The 24772-nt window shown below is 42.8% G+C and overlaps 1 protein-coding gene across 3 annotated transcripts in view; it reads right to left on the reverse strand.

Moving 5' to 3' along the window:
• EBF1 (EBF transcription factor 1) overlaps positions 1-24772 on the reverse strand; it is a 428598-nt gene that overhangs the window by 161528 nt on the left and 242298 nt on the right. For all 3 annotated transcript variants that reach the window (XM_066618280.1, XM_066618279.1, XM_066618277.1), the window contains exon 7: positions 1406-1487. In XM_066618280.1, the coding sequence (XP_066474377.1) occupies positions 1406-1487 (82 nt within the window). The remainder of the gene's footprint in view (positions 1-1405; positions 1488-24772) is intronic.

Genomic DNA, 24772 nt, shown 5'->3' on the forward strand with positions numbered 1-24772 from the left:
GTTTTGGATAATAGTTATTTAAGATCTTCATGATTAACTAGCTTATATATTTATTTAAAACAGTGGTTCTCAAACTGGTGGGCCACAGCCCACCAGTTCATGAAAAGGTTTCCCCTGTCCCTTTAAGGGACAGAGAAAGGGGAGATGCAGGGAGTCGATCCCCAGGATGGCGTTCCTATGGGGGGTGAAGGGGGGTGCTTTCATGTGCATTCAAGAAGGTAAGGCTGCAGCAGATTGCAGGAGGTGCAGGAAGCCTTAGGGAGGGCTGCGCAGGGCTCCCCGCATCTCCTGCTTTCTTCTGCAGCCCTATCTACTTAAATGTACATGAAAGCAACCCCTCCCTCACCCCTTAGCAACGCCCCTCACTGCCCTGGCCCCTCCCCCACAAAGACTTACTGAGGGAGTAAAGCTCTCTCCAAGTTTGAGAAACACTAATTTAAAACATTTCTACCTTGCCTAGCCCTCAGCAAAGCACTTGCCCAAAGCGACATTTCAAAAAAAAAAAACAGCCATAAAACCAATTATAAAACAATTAAACATATAATATATAAAAAACAAGCAGAGTCAACAATTTACAGTGCAATCCTACTCATGTGTATTCTGAAGGAAGCCCTACTGAGTACAATTGAAATTCCTCCCATATAGGATGGTAGCCAACTCAGTGGAGCTGATTTCTGAGCTGGCAAGCATAGGATTGCTGTGCCAGTCAGGTAAGACTCTTCCATTCCATTCCATGTTCCATTCCTTAATCCCCTATTTAAGCAATGAGATTAAAGACATTTCTATTTAAGAAATGAAAATATATTTATTCCATTGTCATTTTTCTCCACTTATTTTCTACTCAGTCATCTGAAGTAATTCATTTATTTAAAGTATGTTTATACTACTATTCATAACATTCCATAAAAAATTTGGGAAGCCAAACAATAAAAACATCCAGTACCCAGACAAAATCAAATCAATACATAAATAAAACAACTTCAGTAAACAGCAAAATCCAAGTCCACAGGCCCTCTGACAAAGGACGGTTTTCAGCAGTCTCCAAAAAGACTACAGGGAGTTCCTCCTCTTTGTACAGACTAATCTGGATTTGATTTGAGATGAGTTTAGTAAGACGACCTCCTCTGAAGATCTTAAAACTGGGGGTCAGGAGTTTATACAGGAATGTATTTTTATTTTACATGCAATATATTTTGGGTTACATTAACAATATATTAACAATGTATTTTGATTATGCAGGAATGCACTTTTGACGGCAGCACAATGCCTGGTGGCGTAACATAGGATCAGTCCAAAGCAAGCAACTGCAATCCTTTAACTTCTCCCAGCTACTTAAACAGATAACCATGGCTGAAATTCTCATCCTCAAAAGGCAATCACTAGTAAAGGAGGAAGTGAAACTGACCTGAAATCTTCGCATGTCTCGAGGGTTTCCTGCATTTTTTAGGCAGTTCTGGTTACATTTAAGAAAAAATTTCAAGAAGAACCTGTTGAGAAAGAGGGATTGTGCTTAGTATACCAGTTGTTCACACCAGCAAAATGCTTCAATATTTTAAATTGTCTTCTTGAAACATTATGTATGGATAAGGATCTGCTTCCACCCAGTTCTAACAAGCAGGAAAACTGAGTCACAGTACAAAATACTTAAGTTTCAGGAATACTTAAGTATAAAGGCCAGCACTAAGCAGAGTTGCCGAGTGGTTATAATGTTCTTAAACATGGTCTCTGAAATGGCATACAGCAGTGGTTCTCAAACTCTCCCAGAGAGCCACTAAGTTCTTGTGTGGGCGGGAGGGGGGAGGCAGCAGGGACGGGGAAGGCAGCGGCGCGATCCCCAGGATTGCGCCGCTCAGGGGGGCTGCAGGGGCTTGGGTACACATACCCAAGCCCCTCCAGCCTCCTGGGAGTGCGGGGAACCCTGTGCGACCTGCGGCAGGGCTCCCCGCAGCAGTGAAAGTAGATGCGCCCCGCCCCCGCTAAAGCGGAAGTGGAGCACGATCGCTCCGCATCTGCTTTCACTGCTGTGGGGAGCCCTGCTGCAGGTTGTGCCGGGCTCCCCGCACCCCCGGGAGGCTGCAGGGGCTTGGATACGTGTACCCAAGCCCCTGCAGCCGCCATGAGCGGTGCGATCCTGGAGATTGCGTCGCTGCCTCCTCCCTGCCTCCAGGCTGCCCCTGCCCCTTAAGGGGGCAGGGGCCAGGGCCCACAGGCTGGGGCATCGCGACACCCCAGTTTGAAAAGCTCTGGCATACAGGGATGAGTGAGGCCTCTTCACAGTTAAAGAATTGTGGAGTCAATTTCACATTATATACTTTTCTACTACTGAAAAGAGTTGCACAGTTCAGGATGATGTTGGTTGTGTCTTCTTTTGTTGGTGTCACAGCTCTGGCTCCCACTTACGGTAATTTAAAGAATTTCAACGGGTGTTGCATTGGGCTCTCAGTGCTATAAAGGGCACTGTTTGCAACTTCAGTTAAGACATGAAGCTATCTGCTACCAGTACAAATACAAACATTCGTCTTTCCCTGAGACTACATTCAGTCATTATACTGAATCAACCAAAGAGAGTAGTTGGACCCTGTTCCAAACCCAAACCCATTAGAGCCAATGGGGCTTACTCCCAGGAAAGTGTGGATAGGACTGGGCTGCTGGAAAAAGCTGGAACTCTGCCAGCAGCTGGGGCAGGAAGGGGGAAGTAGAGCAGAGTGAATTCAGCTTCACATGCCCCCTTCCAAACAGCCAATTGACAGAATTTCAGCTCTTAAATGGCCAAAGTCAAACAACCCCAGCTGCTGGATCTAGAGGGGCAACAACTGAACTGTGGCATTGGATTATCTATAGTCTACCACAGAATATCAGGAATTCCCATACAGTGATCTTTAACTGGTAAGTCTGAGCCACAACAGGGTCATGGCCCACCAGTATCACCACAACATCATTTTCTCATTGTTGTTGTTTTAGAAAGAAAAATGAAGAAAAGAAAGAACACAAAAAAAATTGAAAGGGAGGGGGCAAAAACAGGCTATTAAGATATATTTTTAACATTGAAAAATGTGCCCCATATTTTAGACTGGGGTTCAAAGTGAATTCCAAGTCTAAAAGGGAAATTGTACTGATCTAGTACACTACCCATTACACTACTGAGTACAATTCAATATACAAAATCAATTAATACCGCAAGAAAACAGGGATCAAATATATTTTAGACAGCATTAAATGGGGGGGGGTATATGACGGTTTAAATAAATATACTTAAAATAGGCTCAGCCAAACAAAAGCAGAACGTTCCAGCCAGGGATGAAGCCCTCACATGAGCATTCTTCTAACAAATTTGCCAGCAATGCAGATTTTCTTTTAATTAGGACTGTCAGCTTATTAAAGGTTGCAATCAATTAATTTTCTTGCTTTTAACAGATTAATCAATGAACTCACTACTTCAAAGAAGTAGTATCTCAATATAGGTTATATTCCTAGGATCTTTACTGACATTAACTGGCTTCCTAAATAACATAAATATTATTATCATGTAATGTTTGGAAAACGTTTTCATACACATTAAAAACCCTTTTTTGCCCAGCCCACAGGTGTATACATTTCGTCCTTGTTGTGAATATGCAACATTGGGCAGAAATGGCTTAACAGGCAGCCCAATCCTGAGCTGCCCAATGTGCAGGGCTGTAACAGCACTGAAAATGGCTGCCGCTGCATCCAGCATGCCCCAGACAGTCGCCATTGCCTCCTCAGGAGAAGGGGACTTTCGTCCCCTTCCCCTGGGTAAGGCGAGTAGCGCCGCAATGGGGCTACTCGATTCTACAGTGACCCAAGGATCGGCGTAGAATGAAGAGCTTCCATGTCAGGCAGGCAATCAGACGTAGAGGCTCAGGATCCCGCCTTCCTGCCGCCCCACTCCACCCCCCTGACACATCTCCTCCCCGCCCTCTACCTGCCCTCCCCCTGCCTCCCCCAACCCTGGAACGACTCCTCCCTGTCTCCCTCCACACCCCTACCTACCTCTCTGCTGCCTGGTAATCTGCACAACCACCAAGCAGCAGTGCTCCGGTGCTCCACCAGTGCTAGCCCAGCGCTGGCCAGCTCTGGGCTAGCACCAGCGCTCCACCAGCGCTGAGGGCTGCAAACGTGCCTTATGGCACGTTTGCAGCAGTGTGCGCCAGCAGGCCTCTCCCAAGTGGCAGGTCTCTCATCTTGCTACCACCACCTTCAGGGATGAAGGAGGGTCTTATGAGGCACTGAGCCAAATGAATGTGACCGGTAAGCCCAGAACATGACAAAAAGGAGGAGCGGCCTGTGAGATACCTAGTCGTCAGAAAGCACACTTCTGGTCAGTCTGTAAATCACTGATTAGCTGGATTAAATTTGTTATTAAAGCCTGGATAGTGATTAATGAGCACTTAAGTAAATTAGCTGTGTTGCATGACCCAGACACATTTCTTCAAGAAGAGGGGTTGTATTTTACAAGGCAAAGAGTAACAGCATGCAAAATGTTTCCTCAATGCTTTGCATCAATGCATCATAAAAATCAGACCCTGAGAAACAATTTGCTACAAATTCCGGACTTCTTCCTTAAAAGTCAACATTTATTAACCTTTTGTTTGGCATAAACCATAGGCTAGTCTTCACAAAATCTCAAACAGAAGAACAAAATCCCAGTACAACTAGGGACAGCCGTGAAATATTTGTGATTACAGTTGAATCAACACATCAGGCCAATTTACTTTGGACACAGCCTAGCAGGAACTCCTTGTGCACAAGGAATAAATGCCACCGAAATCAGCAGGAGTGGTGGACAAGCATATGTCTGCAGTTCTGGCACAGCTCCCATGGACAAAATGGGGAGTTGACTGTGCAGAAGTCCATTTCAAGTCTTGCCTCAAGCTTAAAGAGAGAGCAGGAGCAGTAACTATTCTTAACATAAACTTTATAATAAAAATAAACTATTTCATCAGCCTAATCATTTGCACCTGTCCACCTTGCATCAGGAGGAAGAGGAGGAAAGACTGTTTCACTGAAAAACTAAAAACTTGCAAAGAAAACTGTTATCATTTTGGTCTGATTTTGTTCAGGGATGCCCCTTCTCCCTCTCCCCAAATGCCTGACGTCATTTGGATAGATATGATAGATAAATATGGTCAAATCATTTTGACCATGAAGATAGTATCACCAATCTGGCTAAGTCAAGTCAAGTCAACCTTTATTAGGCATAAAAATCTGGCTAAGGTAACACATAACTTAAGCTAGTTGTAACTAACTTTATTCTACAAGTTTCAGTGAAACAGTCAAAACAACCTTTGTAGACGTTTAGGCAGCATTTTTAAGCTCAGCTCAAACAATGAACCATGTTTTTAATTTGAAAATAATCACATTAACATATGCAAATAATCAGTGGCTCTTTTACCCTCTGGGAAAGGTTGGACATGCAACAAGCAGAGTATTTCAGTACTGAAACTCATTAAATCGTTAAGAAAGCTTGGGGTGGTATGGGAGAAAGAATGCATTAGAGATCCCAACCTCCAACAGCTGTAAGCTGCTGGTAGCTGTTCCATGCCACTAGAAAAAAGTGCACCTTAGAGGAATTTTCTTCCATGTAATACGAATACTATTGATACTATACTATTCTGGTTTATTAAGAACGTAAAAGGAATGTGGAACTGTACAAATATTTTACCATGGCAATCGTAGTTTCAGGCAGGTTCTACCCTGAAGCTGACAATGTAAAAATCATGACCTTTTATGTGTGATTCAAATTCCAGGCAAGGCTAAGTAGATGAATTCAAACTATAGCTCCCCTTCGCATTCAAGAAAAGAAAATTGCAAATCTGTGTGTGTGTGCGCGCGCATGCGCACTAAATGTATGTATAATACAGACACAGATTCTCCCAGAAAGAGGGTAACTGAACACCCAGGGCAACTGACTGGAAGAGCTTTCTTTGTTTACACTAAATTAAAGAGAGGCCTACCTTACTGCACTGTCCCACCAACTAGGTCCTGATACCCAATAGCTGTAAGCTGGCACTCGTGGGCTTGTGTGTGTGTGGCTTTTTAAGTCTCTAATGGCCAGCTGTGACAGCTTGACTCTGAATGTGTAGAAGAAACTGTCAGCACAAATCCTGGCATCTTGAAGCCAGACAACTGCTTGCCACCAAGAAGTGGTTTGTACTTGTGCCAAAGTGGATTTTGAGAGACAAGCAAACAGGACATTAATTCTACCAAAGCAAAATGAAATGTGGGCAAGGGGCGGGGAGGAGTTCAGGATCTTACATTTTAAGGATGAGCATTTGATGACTCTCCTGTCAACAGTTCATCATTTAGCTCGCCAGCTATGAAGGGCATGGACATTAGATCCCTCTTGCCCTAAGCTGTCCCTGCGGTGTGGAATGCTGGCAGAATCCTAAGATCACTCCTCTGTCTGCTGAAATGAAAAGCCGGACCATCTGTTGGGAGGCAAAGATTTCCCTGTCAACTGATGCCTGCTCAGAGCGTCCAACAGGGCCTTATGTGGCAAAGTCTCTCAGAAGCCCTTACTCTTTGGGGAAAAGTCTGCTTTGCCCCAGAGGTTTACTAGAGAATTCTTCAGAGTTTTCCAGAATGTAGGAGCCAAGCAGCTGACCACTTTGGCCTGCCCTTCCCTGAAAGGCACAGATTGCCAAGAAGAGGAGGTGAACAGAGATGGTTGTAATAGTTAAAAATATCTGTACTCAGAAGTGGTAGTAGTTTTAAAGCTGTCTATGCAAATGTAGAAAAGATTCATCATGCTAGCACAGTATAAGGCATTCATGAATGTTGTGGCATGTGCATCAACCAAAAAGTGCTAATCAAAATGTGCTAATCAACCAAAAAGGGAGAAACTCCACATCTTGAAGCAGTATTCTTTCATTTGCATTAACATTTCAGGCTTTGGTTGTATAAGTTACTCAGAGTCAAAAGAGTAAATAAGATGGATAAAACAGGAAAAGTGAACATATAGAACCTGAGCAGAACAGATGATAGGGACTTGTTTGAATTTTCATGAATTTCTCCTATAGTTTTTGTGTTCTTACCATTCGCTCTTTGCGAATGAGTGCACATCACATAAGAGTCTTGCTGAATCAGACCAAAAGACTATTAAGTCCAGCATTCTGTTTCACACATTGGCCAAGCAGATAGTTTGGGGAAACCAACAAGCATAAGAACATAAGAACAGTCCCACTGGATCAGGCCATAGGCCCATCTAGTCCAGCTTCCTGTATCTCACAGCGGCCCAACAAATGCCCCAGGGAGCACACCTGATAACAAGAGACCTCATTCTGGTGCCCTCCCTTACATCTGGCATTCTGACATAGCCCATTTCTAAAATCAGGAGGTTGCACATACACATCATGGTTTGTAACCTGTAATGGATTTTTCCTCCAGAAACTTGTCCAATCCCCTTTTAAAGGTGTCTAGGCCAGATGCCATCACCACACCTGCGGCAAGGAGTTCCACAGACCAACCACACGCTGAGTAAAGAAATATTTTCTTTTGTCTGTCCTAACCCTCCCAACACTCAATTTTAGTGGATGTCCCCGGGTTCTAGTGTTATGTGAGAGTGTAAAGAACATCTCTCTATCCACTTTATCCTTCCCATGCATAATTTTGTATGTCTCAATCATGTCCTCCCTCGGGCATCTCTTTTCTAGGCTGAAGAGGCCCAAACGCCATCGCCTTTCCTCATAAGGAAGGTGCCCCAGCCCAGTAATCATCTTAGTTGCTTTCTTTTGCACCTTTTCCATTTCCACTATGCCCTTTTTGAGATGTGGTGACCAGAATTGGACACAATACTCCAGGTGTGGCCTTACCATAGATTTGTACAACGGCATTATAATATTAGCTGTTTTGTTCTCAATACCTTTTCTAATAATCCCAAGCATAGAATTGGCCTTCTTCACTGCTGCTGCACATTGGGTCGACACTTTCATCTACCTGTCCACCACGACCCCAGGATCTCTCTCCTGATTTGTCACAGACAGCTCAGAACCCATCAGCCTATATGTGAAGTTTTTATTTTTTGCCCTAATGTGCATGACTTTACACTTACTTACACTGAAATGCATCTGCCATTTGCTGCCCATTCTGCCAGTTTGGAGAGATCCTTCTGGAGCTCCTCACAATCGCTTCTGGTCTTCACCACTCGGAAAAGTTTGGTGCCATCTGCAAACTTAGCCACCTCACTGCTCACCCCTGTCTCCAGGTCATTTATGAAGAGGTTGAAAAACACCGGTCCCAGGACAGATCCTTGGGGCACACCGCTTTTCACTTCTCTCCATTGTGAAAATTGCCCATTGTCACCCACTCTCTGTTTCCTGGTCTTCAACCAGGTCTCAGTCCAGGAGAGGACCTGCCTTCTAATTCCCTGACTGTGGAGTTTTTTCAGTAGCCTTTGGTGAAGGACCGTGTCGAACACCTTCTGAAAGTTCAAATATATAATGTCCACGGGTTCTCCTGCATCCACGTGCCTGTTGACCTTTTCAGATAATTCTAAAAGGTCAGTGAGGCAAGACTTACCCTTACAGAAGCCATGCTGATTCTCCCTCAGCAAGGCCTGTTCATCTATGTGTTTTGAGATTTTATCTTTGATGAGGCATTCCACCATCTTACCCAGTATAGATGTTAGGCTGACCGACCTAAAGTTTCCCGGGTCCCCCCTCTTTTCCTTTTTAAAGATCGGTGTGACATTTGCTATCCTCCAATCTTCTGGCACCGTGGTCGTTTTGAGGGACAAGTTGCATATTTTAGTCAAGAGATCAGCAACTTCATTCTTCAATTCCTTAATAACTCTTGGGTAGATGCCATCTCGGCCCGGTGACTTATTGATCTTTAATTTATCAATGAGTTCTGAAACATCTTCTCTTTTAACCTCTACCTGACTTAATTCCTTGGTCAGGAGGGGCCATTTAGGCAGCGGTATCTGCCCGAGGTCTTCTGCCATGAAGACAGATGCAAAGAACTCATTTAATTTCTCTGCCATCTCTAAGTCTCCTTTTATCTCCCCTTTCCCTTCCTCACCATCCAGAGGGCCAATCGCTTCTCTGGCGGGTTTCCTGCTTCTAACATATTTGAAGACGCTTTTATTATTCCCCTTAATGTTGCTGGCCATTTTTTTGTCATAGTCTCTCTTGGCCTCCCATATCACCTTCTTACATTTCTTTTGCGAGTTTATGTTCCTTTTTATGTTCGGTTTTATGTTCCTTTCTCTGTAAACCGCTTTGTGAACCTTTTGTTGAAAAGTGGTATATAAATACTGTTGTTGTTGTTGTTGTTGTGTTTATTCTCTTCATTAGGGCAAGACTTCCATTTACAGAAGGAAGCTTCCTTGCCCTTCACAGCCTCTCTAACTTGGCTCGTTAGCCATGCGGGCACCCTCCTGGACTTAATGAAGCCCTTCTTCCTTTGCGGTATACAATTCCACTAGGCCTCTATTACTGTTTTAAGCAGCCTCCATGCACTCTGGAGAGATTGGACTCTTTTTACCCTCCCTTTCAACCTCCTTCTAACCAGCCTCCTCATCTGAGGGAAGTCCGCCCGTCGGAAGTCAAGGGTTTTTGTTAGAGATTTGCCTGGTATTCTTCCCCCAACGTGCACGTCAAAACGGATCGCAGCATGATCACTGTTCCCCAATGGCTCCGTAACATTTACATCTCTAACCAGGTCCTGAGCACTGCACAATATTAAATCCAGTCACCTGTCATTTCAGTACTACCATTTTAACAACTAAAGAAGAGAGAGCAGCCCCGTTAGATGCTGGCAGCTTTGGGGGGGGGGGGAGAGGAGGGAACCTCCTCTAAAGCCAGAAGAAAAGAGAAAGAAAATGCATTTACAGGGCTGCCATTTAACACTTTAATCATTGCTTTTTTAGCTATCAACATCTGTAGGCTTCCTCTCCCACTCTCAGTAGCCTGCGTCCTCAACCCTCTCCTTACTCCATCTTGGGCAAGCAAACATCACCCCATCATCACTGATTACTTTTCCCCTTACCTGTACAATTTACATAGGTTCCTATGGCAAAAATATTTTTAATTTACATGTTTTTCATACATACATTGATTTTTGGCATAAATCAAGAGATGCCTGTATACTATTCCAAGTGTTGTTTACACCATAGATTTTATAAGGGCATTTCAATGCTAGCAGTTTTATTTTCATTCCTTTCTGCAGTAACTCCTAATATGGAATTTGCCTTTCTCATAGTAATGCATATTGACCTGATGTGTTAATTGTGTAATAGACACACATACGCCATTATTTACTTTAAGAAAACAAAACCTGGAATGACAGCTTACATGTTTAGGGTTATGGCTAGTTTGTCTAATACAAATTCTGTTAGTTGTACTGTGGGAGAATATTTGGAAAGTTACCCTAGATCTTACAAAGCTTGGCCAAAATGACTGTTTATATTGATTTTATTTTTTGTTATTAATATTTCATTGGGTTCAGTAGGTCAACATTTTCAACAGCACAATTAGACTCAAGAAAAGAAAAAATTATGATATCTCCTGATTTATTAGACCCTCTTCCCTTGATTCCTTTACAAGATCAACATTTGCTAATGAATTACAATCAATTTTTAAAAGGATAAAAAGAGTGTTAACATCAATTTTAACAAAAAAATTAAATTATAGGAAAGGATGGGTAGCTTTTGAAATGGGTTGGATTCCAACAGATTAATGTTCAATTAGATAACAATTCTAGAAAAGACTACCAAATTGCACTGATTTTTTCTGATTTATCCCTCCTTCGATGTATGATAAATATTCAATGGACAAGTCTAAAAGATCTTCAACCCAGTTTTCAACTATAGGTGCAGAATGTGAGCTATTGTTTTTAGAAATGTCGAACAGGTCACTTTGCTGAATGATATTCTGGTCATCCAACCCGAGAGGTTTTAAGTAGGTTCTATATTACAGGGATATATCTCAGAATAAGGTGATATGACCTCCTAGCTTTAATTGTAAGATACAATAACAATTTATGCAACAATAAATAAATTCTCTCAATGACACTGAGAGAAAAGGATCCAATAACAGAGCTCTTTTTTCCCATATTGCCTGGAGTTAGTTGACAACCATCACATCTCTAGCACCTATTTTTTTAAATATTCAGCTTTCTATTAGCAAAGTGCCCATAGTCATGTTCCTTCAATTCCTTTAATCATATACAATGATACAATGTCAGTCACCCTAATCCAGGGGTAAACAACCTCCATCTATGGCAATGTTAAAATACAAATTCCCGAGGCCGAATAGCAAAATGTGAATGAGCTATATAGGAAGTAATCAAGGACTGTCTGCTGGTGTGAGAACTCAGACACACAATGGATGGGGAAGAGCATGATTTAATTTGTGCCACAGCTTGACAGGGCTCAGATTCAGTATCTTTCTTCAGTGCTGGAGCTCAGCCCTGTAACATAGGAAGCAAGGACTGATCACAATGTCCCTGAGCAAGTGCAAAGTGTATTAGTTCCTTACTACACAGAGCTCCCAACTCTAGAGGATTAGAGAGAAAGACTGTCTAGATCAGACCAGGGCCAGCATATCCATGAATGCAAATGAGGCCATCTGCATTCAGCAGGAGATTGAGGGTTGAGCAGAGGGACAGTAAGCAGATGCCCACTACCTCTCCCCACTCCACCACCATGGATGGAACTGGCCTTCTTACCAGCCCATGCATTGCCTGTTTTGTGTAAAGAGCCCACACAGAAGAAGCACAAGTGAGGATTGCTGTGTTTTGATTTTCAAAGCACAGCAATCTGGTTTGCTCGTCTTCCTCCACCCAATGCTGTAAAACCGTCCCAGTGGAGGACAGAGCAAGATCCCCTTTTGCCGTGCAGGTTTTTCAAGGAGGAATTGTAGAACTCTCTAGAAGTGATCCTGGCATGCTTCTCATTTCCAAGAATCCAGGTGGAAGAACAGGCCAGGCAATGGGGAGGGTGATGGAGCATTTGGGGGGGGGGGGCAGTGGAGCTATGTGCTGCCTCAGACAGCCCATCACTTCAACCAGCCTTGGATCAGAGAGTGGTCTTACAGATTGACTGGAAACTTGTTCCTAGAAATTAAGCACTAGAGATAAGGTAGCACTGCTACTAGTCCTTGGAAAGGTCTCTTTGAAAACACTAATTATCGGTCTTGTCTACATAGGCTGCAATCCTAACCTCACTTTCCTGGGAGTAGGTCCCATTGAACACAATAGGTCCTGAGTAGACCTGGTAAGGAATGTGCCCTCAATTCCTGAAGGTCACATCAGAATAATTCATTTCAGCACAACCAGCCTTGCCTGAGGTATTGCAAAGTGCAATCAGATGTGTGGGATACAGGAAATTCGCAGCACATTAGAGCCTAGGAAAGAATTCTAACCTGTTTTCAACTAGTCCCACTGACCATGGCACAACCTGATACAAAAACACTTTCTCCATGGATACCCTGTAGAAGGTCAAGGTAAAACAGGAAGATTTCTTTGCCAATACAATATTGGGCCAATATATTGGCAAATGCAAACTTAAACCTATCAGAGTAAAAACAAAAGCTATAGGCCTACCTAGTCCCAATGCATGAACATGATAGAAAAGACAACAATGTGTGATTGTGAGGAATCCTCTTATGGAGGTTTTGACCTGCAACATCTACATACTGTACTGTATTTACTCCCACTGTATCTCAGACTGTATCTCTGTCGTCACTGAGGTCCAGGTGTCACCATCTCTGAAGCCTAGACTGGTTTTGATAATTAACAGAACATTCTCTATTGCACTCCTGCATCTATGGAACTCATGACCACTTGAGATTCATGAGATCTGAGAGCATGGCCTAGTTAGACAGGCTTTTAAGTTTTTTCATATTAGTGCAGCTCTTAACTTCCAAGTGTGATGAAGTCTAGCTTGGTAAGAATCTTATTATATTTATCTTGCTGGTAACATAATGTTACAGTTTTGGTTTTTATTATTTGTTTTAGAGATTTACTGTTTGTTGATTTACTGTTGTTGTTTGTTTTATTTGTTTAGAGATTTTTTACTTTTCAGTACTGTTCTCCATTTTGAGAACTCGTGAACAGATGCTAATTCTTCAAATAAATAAATGGCAATATTATGGTGTGTTCAACCAAAGTAGTTTATTCTAACCCATGAATTCCTGTCAGCATTTGGAAGCCTTCATATGTCGCACTGAATTATTCAGACTAAAGTCATCCAATTCATCTCGTTTCTTTTTCTTTTTTTTCAGGGAGACTGTGCACTTGTTTTGTGTTCACTGGTTAAGGTAATTTGGATGAAATCCAGCCCAAAAATAAATGATACCAAGAAACTGAGGGATATTTCCAAAATTACTTTGCAACTTGAAATTTGAAATGAAAACAAATCTGTCATTTCCGCTTAAGCCAACTCCCAGATATTTTCCAGCGCATCATTATATGTGATGGCCTCTGTTTACGAAAAAGCAACAGAATGCTGATTTTTACAGATATTTATCAGCATGAGGCTGTACACAAAAATCAAATACAGACATGGGGAAATCCTCCTTTGACCCACATGTTCACAGCTGGCTTGTACATGTCTCTAAAATCAATAATCAGCATTAGCTACCCTTTGTAACAAGCTCACAACAGGAAAATCATTCTCCAGTATAGAAGTTGTGTATTGCATTGCCTACAAACTGCTCATTGGCTTTTGCAGAAGTAATTAGAGATATCTCTGTCTTACAGATTGGTTGGCAACATTCAGTCTCGAAAGACTATGGTATAAGCCTACAGCACCCAGTATTCCCAGGCAGTCTCCATTGGCCCAATGCAAAATGAAGTCCCATTGAGGGCCAGGCTAAACTTGAAATAGGAGATCCGTAACTGGAACTTTCTAAATCTTTTGCTTTTTCAAAAATCTGCTAGGGAAGTTGGATCCGAGCCACGGTGTGAGGGGATGAGGATGGATACAACCTCTCCCCATCTGTGTGAAAACCATATGAGGTGCACAGAAAGGGGCCACCCGTTGACTTTGTTAGGGCTGGGCCAGAGAGCGGGGCCCTGGTGACAGATCTCATCAGGTGCTGTGGTAGAGGTGGCCGTGTCAGTGGCAGCAGGTGCCACTTCAGGTTGCAGCATCCCTGACCACACTGGAAGCTCAGAGTGACTAACAGACTGAACTGATGTTAAAATGCAGTTAATTTGATCTTCTATCCCACTGTGGCTTATAGACTACTATTCCAGCTACCTACAAGAATATTCTTGAGAGAAGGTGCTGGCATGAGTGCACTGTGATAGCTTAGCAACTGATACACACTTACCCTATCATCACCATTTCTTAGGCTAGCAAGGTGGCTATGCTCAGGCTGAAGCACATGCACTTCTGGAATCAGCATTAGTTGGCTCCTGAAGAATGTTAACAAGCACCTTGGTAACAGCTGGTTTAGCCAATCAGAATGTGGCTCTTCAGCACGCCCTTGCTAGCTAGCACATAGGACAAATGTCTCCGGTATCCAACAGGTAAGCTAGTCTTAAAAATGGGAGAAGTAAGAACGTAACGGGTTACTGCATATTCTTTTTACGAACGTGCCTCGGAAGGCCACAAGTGATTGCTGTGGGTATAAATGCACTGCAAATGGCTGGGAACAACCCACCTAATCACTGAAGCAGAAGCTAGTCTTGCCCAGAGGCAGACTTCCACTCCTCACAGCTTGTTTCAACCAAGTTTTCAAGTTGCTCTTCTACTGGCCTTCATGTGCCCTGTGCGCTGGAGCACAGCATATCCATTTTTAATCTTGCAGCCTCTCTTCCAGCTTCCTCAACTCCCGCCTTTCAAGAGTTACAAGACTTCACAGAAATTCAGACTATTTCAGAAAATGTGCCAGGATTATCGGCACTCCTTTTTAAGTGGGCAGCATTCCCGCATAACTGCTTGGGCTTTTCAGAGGAGCAGAGAGAGGCCACACAACATACTAATGTCATACAGAAAGATGCAATGTTACAAAAGAAGACTAAAAACAGTGCAGAGGTAAGATTTATGCCTGGCTTTCCCCTCATTTAATCTTGCTTCCCGCTGTCTGTTTTTGCAATGATTTCCCTCAAGAAGTGATATTTTACTTCAAGTGACATGCAGTCAGAAGGCACAGGAGAAGGATTCTTCTTCCCATTTGCAAGCAATTCCAATTTCTATTATGTCTGACCTGAAATCCTCTTAAGTACCTATTTGTCTAGTAAGTAGTATCTAGACCTGTTCATCCTTGCCACTTTAATTTCTAGATGTGTAAGACTGTAGCCTGGTTTGAAAACAAAACCTAAGGGAAGACCATTGTGTAGTTTGGGCCCTCAATACCTTCAGGATCATCTTCTGCAATAGGAATCTATAAGCTTTAAGATCATCAGGGGAGATACAGCTTTTGAGGAAGCCTCAGCTGGCATGCATACAGGACAGAGCCATCTCTGTGACTGCCCCCTGAATGTAGAACTTCCTGCTTCAGGAGTTCAGGTGCTCCCCTCTTTCTTTGCTTTTATAAAGGTACTCAAGATGCCCGTTCTAACACGTTTTTGTTTGTTCTTGTGCCTGCAGCTGGGGAAATGGCATATCTTTGTCAGCCTCAGATTTCTTTTTAAATTGTTGAATGTTTTTTTTTATTGTAAATTGTTTTTTATTGTAAATTTAAATTGTACAATTTATTGTACAATAAATTGTAAAGATTTTTATATCTTTGTTGGCTATCTTGGAACTATCCAGTGAAAGGCAAGACAGAAATAAAAGAATGAATGGATATGGTGCTGTAAGCCCATAGCTCTGTAGTTTCTGTAGCACTATAAAATTTTCAACTCAAATTAAACAGAATATGGCTGCAATCCTAAATACACTTACTTGAGAGTAAGCCCCATTGGATGTACTGGAATTTACTTCGGAGTAAACAAACTTAGGGCCAATCCTATCCAACTTTTCAGGGCTGATGCAGCCATGATGCAGCCCCAAGGAAAGGGAACAAACACTCCCTTATTATTATTATTATTATTATTATTATTATTATTATTATTATTATTATTATTATTATTATTATTATTAACAGTATTTATATACCGCTTTTCAACTAAAAGTTCACAAAGCGGTTTACAGAGAAAAATCAAATAACTAATGGCTCCCTGTCCCAAAAGGGCTCACAATCTAAAAAGATGCAAAAAGAACACCAGCAGACAGCCACTCGAAAAGACACTGCTGGGGTGAGGTGGGCCAGTTACTCTCCCCCTGCTAAATAAAAGAGGAGCACCCACTTGAAAAAGTGCCTCTTACCCAATTAGCAGGGGACTCCCTTACCTTGTGTGCGGGGGGGAGGGGCTCAGTCTGCAGTCGTAGAATGCTGTACATGGATGCATCAGAAAGTTGGATAAGACTGGAACCTCAGGATTGCAACAGAAGAATACCTAATACAAAAGTATTCTGAAGAAGTGGTTCTTCTTACTAACTTAACAGATTCCAAAAAATATACATAAATTACATCAGAGCATGTGCTGTCATATCAGATGTCTGGCCCCTTGAGATGTCACCAGGGACTGCTCTCTGGTCCAGCACTAACACAAATTCAATGGGTGGATACCAGAGATGGGGCCCTTCTAGTGGTAGGCCCCACGGCTATTGAATACCTTCTAGAGAGATCAAAATAGCCCTTTTCCTTGAGGTTTTTAATTAATTTAGTAAAACACTCCATTGCTTTTGGTTTTTATTTTTTATCAACTTCTGTTCATTTGAATTGTTGTCTTTTACTATTTTAGTTTTGACAATTTTGTAAGTTACTTTTGAAAAGTGGTGTGTGTGTGTGTGTAGGCTGGAAATGCTTGGCGGTCACCTTTGTCTGAAGGCCTGTCTTCAAACTGTGATGTAAACCATATTTTAAATTTTTTTTTAAAGTGACCATTGTTTACTTTATGGTAAACATATTTCCAAGCCTGGGATCTAAGAGGAAGCATTATTATAATTAAATGTAGCCCTTGTGGCAAATGACAGATTTTAACAAAATGTGTGAGAATTCTAAAAACAAAGTCTTCACCATACATATTATATATACCGGTTGGTTGGTTGGCAATCTTCAGTCTCGAAAGACTATGGTATAAGCCTACAGCACCCAGAATTCCCATGCGGTCTCCCATCCAAGTACTAACCAGGCCTGACCCTGCTTAGCTTCCGAGATAAGTTGAGATCTGGCATACCATGCACACCGTAATCTTTGCAACCCAGGGGTGGCACAATTGGGTCTCCACCTGATGCCGCCTCCTGGTATGCTGCTTCTGCCTCTGCTGTGGTACACTAAAAAGTGGGGGGGAGAGCCCCTTACTGTGCCCATTGTGCAATTTTGCAAACCTAGGAGTTTTGGACTTCCAGTTTTATTTTAAGAGACTAAAAGAATGAAAGAGTTCCTTGTAAATAAATAACACTGGAAGTTCAAAATTTCTGGGTTTGCGAAACCTGTGCAATGGAACACAATGAAGAAGTGGATGAACTGCTTCCCGCCTGAACGAAAGGGGACAGGATCAGTGCAGTGCGTCCGTGGTGGCCTGGATGTGACAGGAATTCAGGGTAAAGGGTGCCCCAAATACCCCCCCCCCCTTGCTCCCCATCATCTGACACTGATGCAAGCCGTATCAGGTCACTTCACAGCTGGGGTGGCCGTGATGCCAGCTAACCTTGGCATCATGGCCGACATGCAAGTCTTCTTCCTTTCCCAGGCCTGCCCCTACTTCTGCAGTCTACTGAAGATAGACTGCCTGTGCTGCCCTCCCAAGAACCATGTGGCCTGACATATGGAGAGGGCTTCTCAGCAACTGTTGCCCAGTTGAGGAATCCTTCGTCTAGAATGGTGAAGAGCCTGAAAAGAGAACTTTTTAAACATCTAGATATGGAATTCTTCCGAGGTGTGTGTTATTTTAAAATTAAAATAAGATATTCCACTTGATACTTTAAATACAGTAGCATGATTTTCAAGACTGTCATGGACCTTCTGCCTTATAGGTCAAACAAAAAACCCAGAAGCAGGAGGGAGCAGCATATTGCATCATCAAGAGGTGTGTCCACAACAATTATTGACCGTGAACAAAAGCCATTCACTGTTTGGAGCTACAACCAGGAAGACTGAGCAGATGCTGTTTATTTGTTGCTGATTCCACAGTGACACAGGCAGACAAGATTACTGCTTTGGGCCCCCAACACTTGAGTTGCACAAGCACTCAAGTCATACCTTCTTTTGCACTCTGCATAGTCACTGACTGCTCTTTAGAAGCTAAGGAGTTGTTGCTTCAGCAGAGATGGTGACAGGCCTCTCCAGAATTAGAGCACTTTATTATCACATTAGTACAGGGAAAAGTCACATAATTAACAGAATTTATCCTCATTTATTCAGTAAAAGCACTAATATTCAATCAATCTGCCTGTGTTTAATTACTTTCCCTTACACTATTTTTTCTTACTTGACCCCTCAAGTACTAGAGTACAGAAATGTGTGAAGTCTCCTTTTTAATTCCACTTATGATGCCAGACACTGTTCATCCAAATAAGCAGGAAAATGGCACTGGGGTCTGTCATGGTTCACAAACTGCCACTGAGTTAGCAGCCATGCCAGTGCTATACTTTTGCTACAAGAGCCTCTATTAAGTGATGACATATAACAGAATTACTGTTAATTGTAATACGATATCAACATCCGAGTGCCTGTTATCTCTGGGTGAACTATTCAAACAGAAGCACAAGTACCTAAGAACATCAGAGGCACTTTAGACTGAATTTACACGCACAGCGGAAAGACATGGGACTGTGATGGTAAAGTCCTAATATGGCAGAACTGATTATATCATATCAGGCTGCAGGTGACATACAATATAGGCACTGGAGGTGCCTCTTCAAATTTCAAGTACAGGATTACAAGTCTGAGTATTTACCTATTTAAAAAGCTAGCCCTTTTACATAGAAAACAAGCATGTCAGGAAGGATGCTATTTCTCCCTGACCAAATGGAGGGTCATTCCAAGTTCCAAGTTAGCTTCCAAGTGGAGGGTGATTTATATACATGGGGAAGGGGAGAGAGAGAGAGAGAATATGAGTGATCAAACGTGCAGTCTCCCAACCTGTGGTCTCAAGTATTTGCTGCCCAAGGATTCATTCACAAAACCTGCAACATTTTTGTATTAAAACTGTGGCCCTCCTAACTTAATGCTAAATCATAAACAAACGTTGCATCTATGCAGCAGTGCACTATGCTATGTCAAAAAACGCTGTGTAGGTGTGGCTTTAGTTCCTTCTGGTCTTACTGATGGTGAGTGTGCTTCCTGTCAAAGGAAACAACAGATCATCATTTGCTGAAAATTAAACCTTCAGAGAGAAGACTACTATTTTTATTCCCATTGCAATGAAGCAGTAAAATTGTACAAATCATCCTTCAGACAGTTGCATTTGTGTATGCATGACCAAGCCAGTAAAGGAATTTCTTTTCTGATGTGTGAATGGACTGAGCAAGAAATGGCTGGGACAGAACAAGAGTAAACCAGCTCAGCCAACGCCACAGCAACTGTGGTGGCAGTGTCCCAGCTACAGCAGTGGGCTGGGCTAGAGGAGGTGGCAAACTGGGGTGGGGTCCATGGGACCTCCTGCCCACCTACCACCTCTCTCAACCCTCTGCTTGACTGGTTGCTGCCCCATCCACTTAAGCAATCTCCTCAGAGTGTATGTGAAAAGACGATGAGGAGACTACCTCCTCCTTCAGTGTCACTTCCAAGTAATGCCAACTGCAGATTAAATCTACTTCAGTTCAGTTGTGTGATGGGGGTCATCTGATGGCATTCAAATCTCAAGCACACATTTTGATGTATCTCATCCTAGAACAGTGTTTTTCAATGTTTGTCCTCCACCGTACCACTTCCAATGTTCCACCTATTTGAAGTACCATCAGAAGTAACTGGCGATGACATCACTGCCAGTTTCTTCTGGGTTGGGAGGCCAGATATGATGCAACAAATACCACTTAGAGGCTCAGGGTGAATAGGAGAGCTTTTACGAGTGCTGAAAAGCATGCTTTGGAGTCTACTATTGTTGTGCAGCGTTCCTGGTCTCGCTGCTCGGTGGCAGGTGTCCAGAGGTCTCAAGAGTACCACCTGGTGGTACCTGTACCACTGGTTGAGAAACACTGTCCTAGAACAAACAAGAATGGTGTCAACAGAATGCGCTTTGAGATTTTCAGTTTAAGTACATTTCATGAGAAAATCTTGTACCTAATGTGACTTGGACCACAATCCTATACACGCGTACAGGGAGTAAGCACCATTGAACTGAACAGGACTTACTTTGGAGTCTACATTGCCTGTCTGCATTCCTGTGATTAGCTGGCAAGAGTGTTAAGTAGTAGCTTACATAGCTGCTGACAGCATGTGAGCCAGTGCTTGAGAAGCAGAGCAGAGCAGGGGTCAGACCAACAACACAGCTTTGCATAGCTCAGCCTGGGTGAAGGAGCCAGCACAGCAACCATCTGCTACTGCTCTTGTACCAAGGGTGAGACAGTGCTGACATTAAGGAGCAACAACCCAGAAGCTTTCATTCATAGGGTTGGGTTCTCCATTGATAAACAAATTGACAAGCGGAACCACTCAATTCACAAGTCACCCAGTCTAAAGAGTTGACTGTAGAAGTAATTAAATGTAAAGGATGTAACCTATTGCACCAGTATTCCAGAAGCCCTGGTTGTACTTTGGCATTGTATGGATGTAACTCTAGTACTGTAGGCAAGCCCCTAGTACAGATGTGAATGATTGAGATACGACCAAACAAACATGCACTGACTAGATGTCCCTGGATGATGATGATGATGATGCAATTATTTTTCCTACAATATTTTGAAAATGTATATCAAAGCACATTTTTTAAAAATTGCAGAAAATCACTTGACCAAAAAGTCAGTCTTACACAGATGTTTCAAGCATTTGAAAATATTCTGCCTTGCAAACACTTTGCAAAGTGTGTTTTGTTTTTATGGTTGTTGAGTGGGTTAGACAATAATTAGAAACAAAGAAGCCTTTACCCACATACAAGTGACATTTTGAAGGTTTGAGTTATCAACCCTTCCCTTGTCACCACATAATTGTTTCAATTTAAAATCACTTGCTTTATGTGCTCCCCCTGCCCCACCAATTCATTCTGATCTGCTTATAATTAACAACAACAACAAAAAAAGACACAGGAAACAATAAATATTATTTATTGTCTGGATTCGGTGAAGGACTGGTTGTGGCGAAACAAGCTGAAATTAAATCTGAACAAGACAGAGGCCTTCCTGGTCAGAAGGTCTGCTGACTTACAGCCCAATCCTGAGCTTCCTGGGGCGTGGGGATGCAGCGGTGCCAAAAATGGCTGCCGCCACATCCTGCGTGCTCTGGGCAGCCGCCACCTCCTCCTAGGGAGAAGGGGACTTTTGTCCCCTTCCCCTGGGTAAAGCGAGTAGCCCTGCAATGGGGCTACTCAATTCATCGCCAACCCAAAGGTCAGCGGTGAATCAAGAGCCTCTGTGTTGGGCAGTGAGCCCAACACAGAGGCTCTGAATCCTGTGGAGCTTCACTCCACTGGTCCCGCCTCCCTCCCACCCCGCTCCTTCCCCGGCACGCCTCTTCCTTGCCCTCTCCCCGGAATGCCTCCTACACACCTCCCTCCATGCCTTCACTTACCTCTCTGCTACTTGGCAGTCCGTGCGACCACCAAGCAGCGGAGCTCTGGTGGCCACCCGGCAGTAGCCCAGCACCAGCCAGCGCTGGGCTACCACCAGCGCTTGCCCGGTGCTAGGGCCCGCAAACATGCCTTATGGCACATTTGCAACAGTGCGTGCTGGCGGTAAGCCAGCGTACACTGTTCAGGATTGGGCCCTCAGAGACTGTATTTGCCTGTTCTGCACATAGTGATTTCCTTAAAGAAACACATTCACGGCTTGAGTGACCTGGATATCCAGGTGTGGGCTGTGGCCAGATGGCCGGTCTGATTCTTCCTCCTATGTTGAACTGTTTTATTGCTTTTATGATGTAGTTTGTTTTAAAACCTTTTGTGAGCTACCTTGAATCCTTCAGGAGTAAAGGTGAAATAAACAAAGAAAAAAACCAAACAGGAAAAATTGCATGAGGAAAATGTTTCAAATTTCGCAAAATGTATTCTTGGCATTCTGTTTACCATTGAGCAATGTTTTGTTCTCACATAAATAATGTACAATTCACAAACTGTATACAGTTCTAAATTTCACCATATGCAGAGAGCAAATGTGCACCACACCTGATACGTGGGAAGATTCTGCCACCTGAAAAGTACAGCTGCTCCAAACAACAGAAATGTATGCCCTGAACAGAACATAAATTGGGGAATAAGTTTTGCCAGAATTGGTAAAGCAATCAGATAGCCCTATTGCTAATTATCCAAAATAATTATATTTTATAAGTAGAGCATATGATTTTTTTAAAAAATGTTATTATTACAAATATCTGATTTCATAGCTGAGCGAAAGCACCAATCAATGAGTGAGTTGGGACAAATACAAAATTTTTCAAAACTCTCTTCCACGCTATGAACTGAGCCCCCAGCTCCTAGGTTAGCATCCAAATTGTTACTGTATGTTGTTCTCTTTTACAGACAATTCACTATTTTACCAGCTACTAAAATGTTTGCATTTAATATTTTGAAGCGATGGCTATAATGTATTTCAAGCAACAAGGAGAGCATTCATCTCTAATTGCTCCTAATAGTCTTCTACCATTTCAATTCAATCATCACGAAGGATCAATTCACTCTTGCCAGCTTGAACCCCGTGTCTCTTCCAATGGTATGCAGTCATGTCTATAAGCAAGAGCCTTTCAACTTATAACGTTGACATTGCTGTCATTATACTTGCTTCCCCATTCTACACATAACACCAGCTAAAGGCCTCTTGGCTTCAGCTGTTGCACTGTGTCAGTATCAGGGAGAGTGTGAGACGCATTCCAGAAACCAGGGATTAACCTCTGGGATGACACCCAGTTTCAGCCTTAGCCACGCTAAATCCCCACCAAAGCCGTAACAGCCATGGCTGATTTAGAATCTAAACTGTAAATCTCCTCTTCACACTGTCTTTCTAAAAGGATGAGTGGAAAGATTCCCCCCCCCCAGTCAATTTGGGTATTTTACATAAGGAAACCTGCAGGTGTCAACATGGTGAATTACTGAGGATACCTTCATACAGGCAAATGCTTTGATAAATACATGAAGAGTGATTGTTTAGGACAATTCAGCGGCAAAAAGCAAACACACACACACAACCACATTTTTTTCAGAAACTTGGTTTGAAGAGTTAATTCGGCCCAAATCTCCAAACAACTGCAGCCACATTTAAGGATTTTTTAATCCCATGAGAGAAGTGTGAGTATAAAAAATAAGCCATACTATTAAACTGGATTGCGGTAAAGAGGTAATTTGCAAGACATAGTAATCTGGAGGCAGAGGCAGAACAATCTGATGCTTTGAGATCTTAAAGAGAGATTCTGTGTTTTGCAACCTATCATGAAGCCAACAAGATGACCTACCTCGAACAATCCTTCAAACCTGAGAAAGGTTCAAAGCAAACCGTGGATGAGAGTGTTCCATGCTACTCTGTTCCATATCAACACTGTGTGACCTGGAGGCTTAGCCATACTTGGCAATGCAATGATGATAAATATTGGGAGGTGTGGGAAGAGAGAAGAAATGAAATGTGAATAAGCTCTGTTCTTGTTCTCCATAATAATAAACTTCCTTGTATATATACTGGTGCAATACAGTATTGCATTTTGCACTGGGAGAAAATAAAAAGGTGCTGTTTCCCAGATATGGGGCTCCTGGGAGCCCTTTGGCACACCTGCAGTTTGCATGTCACATCCACAGTACCATACTCGTGAAATTCTCAAATTAAAATCTGTAAACTTCTAGAATTATTGTCCAAATGGAAATTGTGATTCTGAGCCAAGTAAATTGCATGAGCAACGCTTAAATTGAAAACACATCCTGGAATCCCCATCTTTATGACGTGGGACTGAAAGATTAAACAAGTACATTTATACGTCTGAGTACTGGGCAGGAGGTCTGGTCTAGAGGGTAGAGCCTCCATTTGCCTGAAGATAACATCCACAAGGTCGCCAATTCGAGGCCACCAGCACCGTGCGACCTTGAAGCAGCTGACAAGCTGAGCCAAGCTATTTCCATCTGCTCTGAGCGTGGGAGGATGGAGGCCAGAATGTGAAGCCAGATCAGAATGAAACATCTGAATTTGTTGTGGCTCTTGAAAGACAGAGCCTTCTTTCAATTGTAAAAATCCCTCCGGGGATTTAAATTAGCCTGCCTATGTAAACCGCCTTGAATAAAGTCTTGAATAAAGACCAAGAAAGGCGGTATATAAATACCTGTATTATTATTATTACTGATTTCTTTTTTTAAAGAGACTGATGGAACTGCTGAAAAGTAGTCTGTGCAAAGAGGTAGGGCATCCCAGGTTCCCTCTGTCTTATGCCTTGCCCTGGTATTTTCAGATACAGCCCTGTCCCACAACAGTCTAGAGCAGTGGTTCCCAAACTTTTTAGAGGAGGCTGCTGCCTGATTTCTAAATGCCAAGTGTATGGCTATAATGGTGATTGGGCAGTAGTTCTCCCCCCCCCCAAAGTAGCAGCTTGTTTAACCCTTTATGCACATAGCCCAGTGGCGTCGCTAGGGGAGTGTGGGCCGCACTGGGTGACGCGCCAGGGAGGTGACGTGCCCTGGGGGGGGTGAC

This window comes from Tiliqua scincoides, chromosome 2, assembly GCF_035046505.1.
Source record: "Tiliqua scincoides isolate rTilSci1 chromosome 2, rTilSci1.hap2, whole genome shotgun sequence".
In the NCBI taxonomy this organism is placed as follows: domain Eukaryota; kingdom Metazoa; phylum Chordata; class Lepidosauria; order Squamata; family Scincidae; genus Tiliqua; species Tiliqua scincoides.